Source organism: Stigmatopora nigra, chromosome 5, assembly GCF_051989575.1.
Source record: "Stigmatopora nigra isolate UIUO_SnigA chromosome 5, RoL_Snig_1.1, whole genome shotgun sequence".
Lineage (NCBI taxonomy): Eukaryota > Metazoa > Chordata > Actinopteri > Syngnathiformes > Syngnathidae > Stigmatopora > Stigmatopora nigra.
The window spans coordinates 16,659,346-16,672,810 of record NC_135512.1 but is presented as its reverse complement, the minus strand read 5'-3'; the positions used below and the strand labels follow the sequence as shown (position 1 = coordinate 16,672,810).

At 40.4% G+C, this 13,465-nt stretch overlaps 1 protein-coding gene across 5 annotated transcripts in view; it reads left to right on the top strand.

Annotated features, from left to right (window-relative positions):
* The window catches only part of tut4 (terminal uridylyl transferase 4), an 87,007-nt gene that overhangs the window by 25,195 nt on the left and 48,347 nt on the right, over window positions 1–13,465 (top strand). For 4 of the 5 annotated variants that reach the window (XR_013326223.1, XM_077716264.1, XM_077716263.1 and 1 more), the window contains exons 8-10: window positions 1,100–1,226; window positions 5,090–5,209; window positions 7,250–7,441. Coding sequence is in view for 4 of the 5 variants with exons in the window: in XM_077716264.1 (XP_077572390.1) it covers window positions 1,100–1,226; window positions 5,090–5,209; window positions 7,250–7,441 (439 nt within the window). In the remaining variant the exon portion in view is untranslated. The remainder of the gene's footprint in view (window positions 1–1,099; window positions 1,227–5,089; window positions 5,210–7,249; window positions 7,442–13,465) is intronic. The other variant, XM_077716265.1, reaches the window with a different exon arrangement.

The window sequence follows — 13,465 nt, the reverse complement described above, 5'->3', positions numbered from 1 at the left end:
TATACTGAAGGATCACAGTATAAAGTATTCATGGTTGAGTCAACTAAAGTCGTGCTAAACAGCTATTCATTTGGTGAAAAATCTTCAATTTGTAATATACTGTGATCCTTTACCACTTCACGGTGGCCTCCCATGCGTCCTGGACCATCCAAGGCATCCTATGAGCCCAAGAAAAAACAAGACATGACTGACAGAAAATGTGACATTGATACTCTCAAGGCATAAATGAGTCTACCGTGCGTTATACGAAACAGGAAGCAAACACTTGGAAAACTGCTACAATATATTTTTCCAAGGAGACTAAATGAGTAGTAACCATGATAAATAAAAAAAAATGAAACTGCATTACGGGGGATTCCCGCCGTAAATGATTGAAGCTGGCACGTCAACACCGGAGTGCGTAAGAAGAGGCAGCGGACCACGACAAGGATGAGAAATGTGGTCTTCCATCTGCAGGAGATATTTGATATGGCGCGTAGTTTCCAACAACGGCGTTTTGTTTTAAATCTAATAAGAATGCCAGACAATTGCACACATATATTGGTTCGGATTGGACAAAATATCCCATGTTGAACCTGTCTCTGAAACGACCAATATTTTTACATTGCACAACATCCAAGTGTGACTTCAGTGTGACACCTGTTGGAATTTCTGCCTGTAAATTGAACATAGAAGGACCAAACACAAAAAAGGCTTATTTTCATTATGTGGTACTTTTTCAAAAATGTGTAAAAACCTAATATTTCAATTAGTGTAAAAACATGATAACAGATTGATTTAAATTGACCTATGTTATTTATTTACATTTCATGCCAATTTTGCATGAATCACAATCACTCTGGAAAAACTCCTAAAAATGGAACAAGGGAACTGCTGAAATGCGATCGACGGAGGTTGATGAATACTGCCCAGAGCCATAGTTAGTTACAACATCTTCATGATCCACGTTTGGACAAAACAATTATTTATAAATACTTGTCAGGACTATTATCATGCATTTCGCACAACAAAAATATCACAAAAATCATTAAATATAATTTGATTATATTAAACTTGAAAACTTAATGATTAAATCTGAGATGTTTTTTTTTCCCCACAGTGGCCTGACGTGCAAAGTGAGTGCAGGCAATGATGTTGCTTGTCTCGCAACAAATCACATGGCAGCTCTGACTAAAATGGAACCCAGATTGGTTCCCCTGGTCCTGGCTTTCCGATATTGGGCGAGAGTGAGTATACAAGTGAATAATAAAGGGAAGGGTGGGGGGTAGGGGAGAGAGGAGCAAAGGGAAAGAGAAGGGAAGGGGAGAGGAGAAGGGAAGGAGAGGGAAAGAGGAGAGGCGGGATATACAGTGATCCCTCGCCACTTCGCGTTCCAGCTATTGCGCGCGCAGAGCTTCGCGGATTTTTTTCAGGATTTTTTTTTTTAAGAAATGGAATTTAGAAATTAGAATTATAAATTACATCGTCCTACAAGGTGTGGAAACAAAATATTCAATTAGAATTAGTAATTTTATCATTTTATAAATTTTAAAACACAAAAAATGCATGTATGGGGGATCACGGCCGCATCACGGGCATAAACGGAAGTTGATTGGCAAGCTGAATGCTCAATGAATATACTCGACTCCCCATTGGCCCATTCACCACGGATGCCCATTCTCAGTCCACGCCTATCTTGTGCTATACAGTACGCTTCTCGCCAAGTTAAGCGTAAAAGTTTTGTGAAGCCCTTCGTGATGCCTCCCAAACACTCCATGCACTGGTTATTTGGATCCGTGATTGTAGGGCGAGGCAAATCAGTCTGGACGGAAACTTAATCCGAAGTAAGGCTAAATCTTTGTTTGATGCCATGGTGCATGCGAGTGGTGAAGACGACGTCAACGTTCTGGACGAGGAAGAAGACGTCGACGAAGGTGATCCTCTGCCCGGCGCTTCAAGCCAGACTAACCCACGACCACGTAGGGCTTTCGCTGCCAGCAAGGGCTGGCTTGAGAGGTATAAGCGGCGAGTCGGACTAAGGAATGTGTCGCTGCATGGAGATGCAACCTCTGCAGATGGAGCAGCAGTGAGGCGTTATGTTGAGGATGTGTTTCCGGGAATGATAGAAAAACTGGTCCCTGTCCCGGTCCCCATTAACCGCGATAAGCGAGGGATCACTGTAGGGGAGTGGAAGGGGAGAAGAGAAGGGACCGGGAGAGGAGAGGGGAAGTGAAGGAGAGGGGAAGGCAGGTGAAAGGGAGAGGTGTAGGGAAGAGGAGAGGAAAGGAGAAGGAGAAGTAGAAAGGGAGGGTAGAGCAGAGGAGAGGTTGGAGCCGAGGTGAGGGTGGAGCCAAGGCGTTGTGAGGAAAGTTGTGATTAGTGCCTTTTTGAGCACCATAAATGGGGATATCTGCAGGAAGAAGAGCCTTGTGCAATTCTTAGTCGCATGATCCACCTGGCCTGGCACGCTCGTCCCGGGCGGCTGTTAAAGAGTAGCAGCACAACAGTGCTATCTTCTGACACCAAAGCATGAAAATGAAACATTCTCCCTTTCTTTGAGGAGAGGGTAGAGGAGAACAGAGAAGCTGAGAGCGTAGAGTGGAGGAAAGGAGATTGTAGAGGAGAATAGAGGTGTTGACAGAGGAGTAGAGGAGAGGGTCGTGAGGAGACAAGACTAGAAGAAAGGGCAGAGGAAAGGTAAGTGGGGAGAAGTTAGAGGATAGGAGAGAGTAAAGGAGAGGGTACAGGAAAGGAGCGAGGAGAAGAGTGGGTAGAGGGAAAGAGATGGTAGAGGAGACTAGAGGGTTGAGGAGAGGGTAAAGGAAAAGAATGCAAAGGGAGGCTTTAGAGGAGAGGAAGGGTTAGAGGAGAGGGTAGAGGAAAGGAAAGGTTAGAAGGGAGCATAGGGTAGAGGAGAGGAGAAGAAAGTGTAGAGAAGAGAGGGGAAAGGGGAGGAGAGGTAAGAGCAGAGTAGAGGGTAGAGCAGAGGAGAGGGTAGAGCAGAGGAGAGGGTAGAGCAGAGGAGAGGGTAGAGCAGAAGAGAGGGTAGAGCAGAAGAGAGGGTACCAGAGAGGGTATATGAAAGGAGTAGAGGGTAGAGCGGAGGAGAGGATAAAAGAGAGGAGAGGAGAAGGCAGAGGAAAACAGGGAAGAGGTTAGAGAAAATAATAGTGTAGAGATTTTGGAGGAGGAAAAAGTTGTGGGGAGGAGAGCAGAGTGGAGGAGAGTATATGAGAGTACAGGGTAGTGGAGAGGAGAGGGTTGGGCAGATGAGGGGGTGCAGCACAGGAGAGGGGAGGGTTGCGGAGAGGAGAGGATAGGGTAGAGCAGAGGAGAAGAGAGGATATAGGGGAGGATAGTGTAGAGCAGAGGAGAGGGTAGAGCAGAGGAGAGGGTAGAGCAGAGGAGAGGTTAGAACAAAGGAGATGGTAGAGCAGAAGAGAGGGTAGAGCAGAGGAGAGGGTAGAGCAAAGGAGAGGTTTGAGCAGAAGAGAAGGTAAAGCAGAGGAGGGGGTACAGCACAGGAGAGGAAAGGCTACAGGCTACAGTGGATGAGGCGCTTCAGAGATCAGTGCCTTGGTGAGTGCCATTGATGGGGATTTCTGCAGGAAGACCCTGATCCACCTGGCTTGTCACCCTCCTTATTAGCCTGTTTTCTTGGACAGCTGTTGAAGAGTGGCAGAGCTATTCTCTAACACAAACCAATCAACTCCTACTCAAACATTATAATGAAACATTCTCATATTTTTGAGCAGAGGAGAGGGTAGTGGAGAAACAGGAGAGGGGAGAGGAGAGTAGAGGGTAGAGGAGAGAGTAAAGGAGATGAGAGGGTAGAGAAAAGGAGAGGGTAGAAGAGAGAAGACAGTAGATGAGAGGAGAGGGTAGAGAAAAGGTGAGAGGAAAGAAGATGAGAGGGTAGAGGGGAGGAGGGGGTAGAGCAGGGGAGATGGTAAAGCAGAAGGGAGGGAGGGTACAGCAAAGGAGAGGAAGGGGTACAGGGGATTGGAGCGTCAGTAATCAGTGCCTTGGTGGGCACCTTAGATGTGGATATCTGAATAAGATCTTGGTGCACACCTTTCTCAGTCGCATATTCCACCTGCCTTTGCACCCTTCTCATTCGCCTTTGAAAAGATGGCGCCGTTCAAGCAGGAGCCAGTGGCAGTAGCTCTGTACACTATTGTGTTTTTCATGTTTTACAGCCTTTCCATCTTTTTTTTAAAATTACATTTTAATATTTCTTAATACATCCCTTTTACTCTACTTTGTACTTTATACTTTTTACTTTAATGTTTTTACAACTTTCCTTGTTCTGTTAGCCTGGCTTCTTTCGGCTACTTCTTTCTTGGAACCAGTCAGCCATGCCTCTGCTGTCACACACAGCTGTTACAGCTGCTAGCAGTTACAATATGCAGGAGAAGGAGCAACACCTCGGTGCCGCCGGAGTTTCGGAGCTGGACAAAAGTGCCGGGAGAAGAGGCAACGCTTCTGACCAACCATTCCATTGTAGGATGGGATGGAAGAGCTGTCGGCGCTTACCAGCAACGGAGTCGAGGAGTTCTGCCCTGCTGCTGTTTTCTTCAGCTCCTGACTACTGAGAAACTGTGCGGATAAGCTTGGAGGAGCGACTCTACATATTCTCTACCTCGGTCACAGTCTGCAGAAGTTCCCCATCTCGTGGAAGACTTCCTGTGTGTGGTTCCAGTTTTTGTACAACTTTACAACATCTTTTTGAGTCTGTTTTATCTACCGCAACCAAAATGGCGCTGTTTCAGCGGCAGCCGGCGGCCGCGGTACCTCCGTCCGCTCTTGCTCGTTTTGTGTTTTTGCTACTTTTATGTCTTAATCATTTGATGATTCCATTTAATTTGATTTGCTTTGAACTTTTTGCTTTTGCTTTGCTGTTCTGTCTAATCACCCTCTTGCTACTGCCACAATGTAATTTCCCGAATATGGGATGAATAAAGTTATCCAATCCTCTGGCAGCTGTTGAAGAGTGACAGTGCTATCTTTCGACCCCATACTAATCTACTTTGATAGAAACATGATAATGAAACGATCGTTTTTCCTTTTCACGTTGCTTTACAAGTAAACTGTACCTTGTTTTCTGCAGCTTTGTCACATTGACTGTCAGGCTGAAGGCGGCATCCCCTCATATTCCTTTGCGCTCATGGTCATCTTCTTCTTGCAGCAGAGAAGCGAGCCAATCCTCCCTGTATATCTGGGCCATTGGGTATGTAAAAACACTGAATGGTCAAGAAAACACAACTAACACTTTGTTAAACCACCTCTGGCTCCAAGTTTCTGAGACATGGACATGATACAATGCCTTGTGAAAGTATTCGGGCCCCTTCAACTTTTTAACCTTTAATCACATTTCAGGCTTGAAACTTTAAGATTTAATATGATTTTTTTACGTCAATAATTAACAAGTAGGACACAATCGGGGGGTGGCCAAACTTGTTTTTTTTTTTTTCAAAAAATAAAAGCATGCAAACTTCGGCGCGGAGCATTATTCGTCCCTCTTGCAATAATACTTTGTAGCACCACCGTTTGCTGCAATTACAGATGCAACTCGCTTGGGTTATTTCTGTATCAAGTTTGCTTACCAAGTGACTGAAATTGTTGCCCATTTTTACTTACAAAACAGCTCAGGCTCAGTTAAATTGAATGGAGCATTTATTAAAATCAATTTTCAGCTCTCGCCACAGTTTATCGACTTGATTCAGACTTTGGACTTTGCCATTCACCATTCTAAAACCATTCCTTGCAGATTTGGCTTTATGGTTTTGATCATTGGCCTATTGGAAGATAAACCTCCTTCCCAGACTGGGTTTCTGCCAGAATGGAATTTGGCTCCATTCATCTTCCCATCAATTTTGGATTTTTATTCGGGTAGACCTGCCACCTGGGTTAATAATTGTTTGTTCATGTCGAGCCAATGTGGCCAAACTGGTTTTACAATTGTTTGTTAGGACAGTGGAATATAAGATAAGCCAACTAGCTGGCCTTGCAGTTGTTTGTTTGCACCACAAATTGTAAGATAGCTAACTAGCTGGCCTTGCAATTGTTTCCTTGTATTGTGGAATATGGCCAACTCGCTTTGGAACTGTTTGTTCGATATAAGAGGCTGCAGCAGTTTGTGTGAGCTATAAAAATATCGTGTTTGCATACAACATAAACCTGCTAATGTCTAAACATATTAGCCCAAAGTTTTGTTTACATAAACTGTCATGCATCACTGTTTTAGAAATACATCACTGTTTTAGAAATACATCACTGTTTTAGAAATACATCAGTGTTTTAGAAATATTAACCTGAGTTCTTATATAAAGACGGACCTATTGTTCAGTCAGAGAGAATGGCAAGGACGGCAGGCTGTGAGAGGTTCACAGCTGTCGGAGCATTCTCCAACCATCCTGCAGTCCGGTCGGTAATAAACCTATTTCCTATTTAAATTGATGTCACTCTTTCTTAACCTGCTCCTGAAGTTGTATTTTCAGACCTATCATTTTATATTAAATTGGATTTTATAGTAAGTATGAAAAAAGTTCATTAAAAATGCTGAAATCGCAACTAAAAGACGGGAGATGGCAGAAGTCAGACCGTGCTTCTTTGGGGCTGAAATGCTTAGCACTTAGCACCAAAGGAGAATTTTACCACAGAAGAAGAATGATACCACATAGATTGGCAGATGAGTACAAGCTCTTGCCTCCTGTTTATTTGAGAGTGGTTTTCCCATCGCTCAAATTACAACTTGGACAAAGCCAACACCGAGCCTTTTCCAGCTTTGTTATGATTTTGAATCGTCGTTTCGCATGCCTCACATGTGTCCCATGGAAAAGTCATTCCCAGAGCCACCTCCGCCTCCCCGTTGTGGAGCGAGGACTTAGGCTACAAAGCAGGGCAACAGCGACCCCAGAGGTGGCCAGTTTGCGACCCTGCGGAGCCTACGTCTCAGCATAATTGATCATTACAAACCTAATCCTTATTGAAGAGGTTGTGCAGTGGTTCTCTACAGCCCCCAAAAGACACAGTACAGCGTTGAAAGAGTTACGTGCGTTCCCAGACATGCAGATTGAACTAGAATGACTTAAATGGGGCACCTTTGGCATTGTAAAAATGATCTTGAAAATCTGATAAAAGCACATGAAAGATAATAAAAAAAATGTGATGTTATTGGTAAGGCCTTAATTTGTGTGGACGTATTATGCAGTAGACTGTTTTGAGGTTTGATTTATTTTTTACTTTGTTTGGTTTTACCTTTTTTCAGATTGAAGGCTTTGATGTAAAACGTGTGGATGAGTATCATCTGACAGGAATAAAGTCAGACATGTATGTGCATTGGGTGCAAAAACCTACCACTTCAGATGGTCAAGGAGAGAATCGAAACGATGCAAGCGAACAAGACAGATCAAAATCAGTGTGTGGTATACCTGATAAAACTCAGCTTTCACACGGCTTGGTGAGTAAACCTTTGATATTTTCAATGGAACTTGAAGTGTAACACTCGTGGTGAGCTGGAAAAAAAAGGTTTATTAAGACAAATTATATCAAACACAGTTCATGCACCCAATTTTATTTTCTACATCCCAGGCAGCTGGCTGGATTGGGAAGATGGCTGATGAATACTGGGTTATAAACAATCTTAAATGTTGGACAGCTAAGCTTCAAAAAAGAAAATGTCAGCATAGCAAATTACGTTCTCGATCTCTGAAGTGCCGAAGTAGAAAATGGACTCGCAGCGACAAAAACTACACTTACCAAAAAATTACAAGTACTTCTTAAGGCATTCCTGGTCAACAAGTTTAAAATGACGCCAGAGGACAGTGGAGCTGTTTGTTTGTCCAGAGTACATCACATTAGGGGAAACACACTGATCAGTAGAAGAGTCACATCCCATTGTGGTGAAAGTGATCGACTCAAAGATGAAGTCTGCTTTGATGTTGCGGGAAAAACGAGTTGAAAGGGTGAAATGTATCTATTAGTAATCAGTCCCACAAGAGATCATGAACAGACACAGGCAACTTCGCCAAGATCATGTCTGAGGCGTATTGATCGTTTCAGACTTGTGAAAAGGGTAAGTGTCACCAAAAACACTTAATTTTTTTCTAATGAATATGGAGACCACAAATTACACATGAAAATAAATATTACTGTAACCAGTCAAATTATCTTCATCTCATCATCTACTTCCCATTTTGTAGTGAATAATGGTGATTTATCATAAGCTGTCAACTCGGTTGTGTTTGTTAGATTGATATGCAATTTCACTAGATGAATGCATTGCATACATGGCGTTTTTGTTTCCTCTATGCATTTCTCTACGGTATTCATTTATTGTTCCGTTCTTGCGCTCTACCAATCATGCCTATTGGGGTGATAGAACAATGATTTCTTAAAGACTCTTGAAACACCTGCTCAATTTTTTTCAATTATCTTGTTTACAAAGAGAGCGCTGTCATCACTATATCTAGTTTCTGGAATACTATACCGTGGAGTAATGTCCTTACTGAATACTATAGCTATAGTTAACATATCTGGTTGTTTTGCTGGAAATATTTCAAACCATTTCCCCCCCTCCACTTTTATTTAATTTGATAATAACCATATGGAAGTTTGGAATGGGTATGTCAATTGAGGGAACTGACCATGCTTTGCCTAAATATTACCTTAGGGATTATGTCGAGCACAATCTCTGATAAAAATTGGGAATAGAGGTTAAATCCATAGGCTGTATAATAGCGTTTGACAAAAGATACCATTCCTCCAGTTGATACATGAGTCTTCCCATGGCTCAATGTAGCTGCCCATCTAAACAAATTTTGGGGCAAAATAGGCTTGCCGTCTGTGCGCACATGTAACCTATCCTGCAATTCAGCTCCATTATTTGTCCACACTTTTAGTTCAACTTTGGACCTTGTTGTTGCATTTTCATCTGAAGTTAATCTGTTTGAATATCATTTTCATAGCTTGTCTCTCCCATCCCAAGAAAGGGCTTCTTGGCAGCTTTTTTGCTTGTTTTCATATTGAAGCATTTAACCAAATACATGTCAGCCATTATTTGTTGCCAGGGTCAGGAATCTGCCCAAAGGCCTTCACAATTAGTTCTGCTGGCTCTACTGCATTAAAAATTTAGTCGCTTGTGGTCCGCGTGCACATTGATTGCCAAACACCGTCAAATCGGCTGCCCCGCGGCCTACATGTTTCATTCCAATATATTCAGCAGCCGCAGCAACAGAGCGAAAATGAAAATAGAATTTTGTTTCATTTCAAAATCAAGGCTAGTCACGTCTGGCCAGTTAAAGCATGTTTAACTAGATTTATATATCAGCGCCCTAGGTAAGATGGCTTCCCTGGACTTAGGTAAGAGATGGATGTGCGCCGAAGCGAGCAGTGACGGGTTCGTGAGTTATTACGCGTTTTATGCAAGATTCTTTTCTTGAATTTCATTCGTCGAAATAAATTTTGTTTAGCTTTTTATCTCTTCACTTTTTCTCTATTTTGAAATAAAGGAAAGTATCAGCTGAATTCGAGACGTCACGCGCAGACGCAACGGTGCCATCTTGAAATGATGTCATCGTGGTGTGGCGCCGTCAATTTGCACTCTTTTTGCTTGTCCTGTTTTTTCCTCATATAAGCCATACCCATAGTCATTCGAAAGCGATTCCTGAACTCCCACCATGTTATTGACCATTTCTTTGGCCTTTTTTTGATGCAATTACTAATTCTTATTAAATATTTTGTTTCCACCTCTTGTAAAATGATGTGATTTATAATTTTAATTTAATATCTTTAATTTTTTTATTTTTTTTCCTGAAAAATATCTGCAAAGCTCTGAGTCCGCGATAGCTGAAGCGCGAAGTAGCGAGGGAACACGGTAGATACATTAAAGAGAGATATTTACTAGAAACTGGCTGAAAGAAGCTATCTAATGACGATTGCACAGTTTTCTTCATTTTTTCATCATAAATGATGCAGTAACACTGAATGGCATCATTCAATTGATTTGCAACCTTTGTGCAACGTTCAATATTTGGGTCACGCTTCTCGATATTTTTTTATAATTGGTACTGACGGTCGAACGATTCAAGTTGTATTCCCGTGCAACGCTCACCACTTTCTCACGCACATCAAGCTTCTTTATTATTGCCACTTTTGTTTCAAATGAAATGGCTTGCCTCTTGCTTGCACTTCCCTCACTAGAAGCCTTTCACTTTTCACCTACCATATTGAATAATGGATGCACGAGATATTTAATGATAAAAATGAAAAAGGTTCTTTGTGCACTGGAGATACGTCCATGCACTTCCGCGCTGCAATGAACTAGGCAGAGGAAGGTGGATGCTGGGTGAGATGAGCTGTCACAGCGCCAGGCGTCGGTATTAGCGGCGGAAAGAAGTACTACTTGGGAAAAGGCGCGCAATACAAAATCGAACTTGCGAACATTTTTCGACATAAACACAATTTGCAGACATATTCGTCCATACCGTTTGTAACTCGAATGTTCGTAAGTAGGGGAGCGTCTGTATACCGTTATGGGCATATTTTCTGGTTCTGCTTACGTTACTTCTTTATCCACCCCGTATTTGTGAAATTTCATTCTGTCAGTACCAAGAAGGGGGAATGCAGATACAGAAAAAAACAGTTTGACAGTACAGTCGCAAAGGCCGCAGAACAACAAAGCAAAAGCACAAATTACAAAGCAAAGCAAAGTAAATGGGATCATTAAGAATCACCAAATCAAATCATTAAGACAGAAAAGCAGCAAAAACACAACGCGAACAAGAACCACCAGCTGCCACTTGAACGGCGCCATCTTGGTCACGATAGCAAAAACGGACACAGACTCAAGAAAAAGACATTGTAAAGTTGGATAAAACTGGAACCACACATAGGAAGTCTTCCACAAGATTGGGAATTAATGCAGACTCGGACCGAGGTAGAAAATGTGCAGTCACTCTTCCAAGCTTATCCGTCCAACTCCTCAGTAGTTTGGAGCTGAAGACAACAGTAGCAGAGTATAAGCCCTCGTTTCGGGCCTGGTAAATGCCGACAGCTCTTCAATCTTATCCCATGATGGGATGGTTGGTCTGAAGCGTTGCTTCTTCTCCCGGCACTTTTGTCCAGCTCTGAATTTCCAGCGGTATTGAGGTGTTGCTCCTTCTGCTGCGTATTGTAACAGCTAGTCCCATGTGTATGACAGTGTAGGCATGGCTGAATGGTTCCAAAAGGGAAGTAGCAGAAAGCAGAAAGAAGCCATGCTAACAGAACAAAGAAAGTTGTAAAAACATTAAAGTAAAAAGTTTAAAGTACAAAGGGTTAAAATGTAATTTAAAAAGATAGAAGGGCTGTAAAACACGAAAAACAAATAAGAGTGGACCAATCTACTGCCACTGGCTTCTGCGTGATGGTGCCATGCCATCTTGTATGTTTGAATTTGTCCCCATGCAGACAATACCCTCTCTTTCGGAACACAGAAAGGAAATGATGGTACATAAAATTCTGCTGTTTTTTTTTTCTTTTTTGTTTGAAAGTGACAACTGTTGCAGCTACATCAACTATCAATTTTTTTTTTGATATTTTAACATTACGCAACATCTTAAACTTCAGTTAAGAAATGTATAATTTATGTCATTAAAAAGCATCGGGTTCTCATCAAGATAGACTTATTTCTTTTTTAAAATTGAATGATTTAATATTTTGCATTTACAAAGACTGGCATATTCCCATATTTTCACACCTTCAAAATGCACCGTCTAATAGGGCGCAGTGGCAGGTTATATTTTCAATTTTTGTCAATACATTGGGCGCCTCGTCGGAAAAGGCGCTAGAATGACATTAGGCTAGCGTATGTACTGCTATCCGCTAGTGTTCCTAATTCATGCTATCCGCTAGCGTATGTAAGACAAGCCGCTATGATTTTTTTTTAAAGACAGCCCAAGCAAAACTAAGTTTGAAAGTGCATTATTGAGACATTGAGGTTGTGTTTGTATCTGATATAAAGAGTTCGGCGTTCAACGTGCTATGCTCCACTGTCAGTCAGAGTTGTGTATTCCGGTTGTGTCAGCTCGAAAAACAGTGCTGACCGACACTTGAGCCCAGTCATCCACAATCCATTGTAACTCGCGACATGTATAACGCCCAAGCCTTGGATTATCCTCGCTGTTATATCGGTGTCGACAATTCATTCCAAATCGGCACGTAACTCGTGTGACGCTGCCGGCCCAAATTACTATGTTGGCCAAGCGGCATTCATCATTCCCAAGCCTTTTACTCTTTTCAAAGCTGTTCAATTGTGTTTCATTTATAGCTTCTGTTCATTTTCCAAGCATTCACACCCGCATTCTGTTGTCATTCACAATAGGTATTTCCTCTGTATAGCTCTAATGTGCTGTTTCTTTGAGTATTGAGAGTTTTTGAGTGTTAAAAGCACTGCGAGCACAAGGAAGTGAAATGCCCAGCCACTCCCCTGGGGTGTTTTGAATGGAGTTACCATAATGCGCGCAGAGGGTATTTTTAGGGTGAATTTCCGCTGATTTGATCGCATTAAGTAGCGTGTCAGCAAGAAATAAAGCCAGTCATTGAAGTGGTCAGGGCCATACAAAAATGTAATTTTGTGCACAGAGAAGGCGCACGGACCAATTTGTCACATTTTAGAGAAAATGTATATATATATATATATATATATATATATATATATATATATATATATATATATATATATATATATATATATATATATATATATATATATATATATATATATATATATATATATATATATATATATATATATATATATATATATATATATATATATATATATATATATATATATATATATATATATATATATATATATATATATATATATATATATATATATATATATATATATATATATATATATATATATATATATATATATATATATATATATATATATATATATATATATATATATATATATATATATATATATATATATATATATATATATATATATATATATATATATATATATATATATATATATATATAATATATATATATATATATATATTATATATATATATATATATATATATATATATATATATATATATATATATATATATATATATATATATATATATATATATATATATATATATATATATATATATATATATATATATATATATATATATATATATCTCAAAAGCATATTATTAGGAGTTATATTATCTATCTATCTATCTATCTATCTATCTATCTATCTATCTATCTATCTATCTATCTATCTATCTATCTATCTATCTATCTATCTATCTCTCTCTCTCTCTCTCTCTCTCTCTCTCTCTCTCTCTCTCTCTCTCTCTCTCTCTCTATCTCTCTCTATCTCTCTCTATCTCTCTCTATCTCTCTCTATCTCTCTCTATCTCTCTCTCTCTCTCTCTCTCTCTCTCTCTATCTCTCTCTATCTCTCTCTATCTCTCTCTATCCT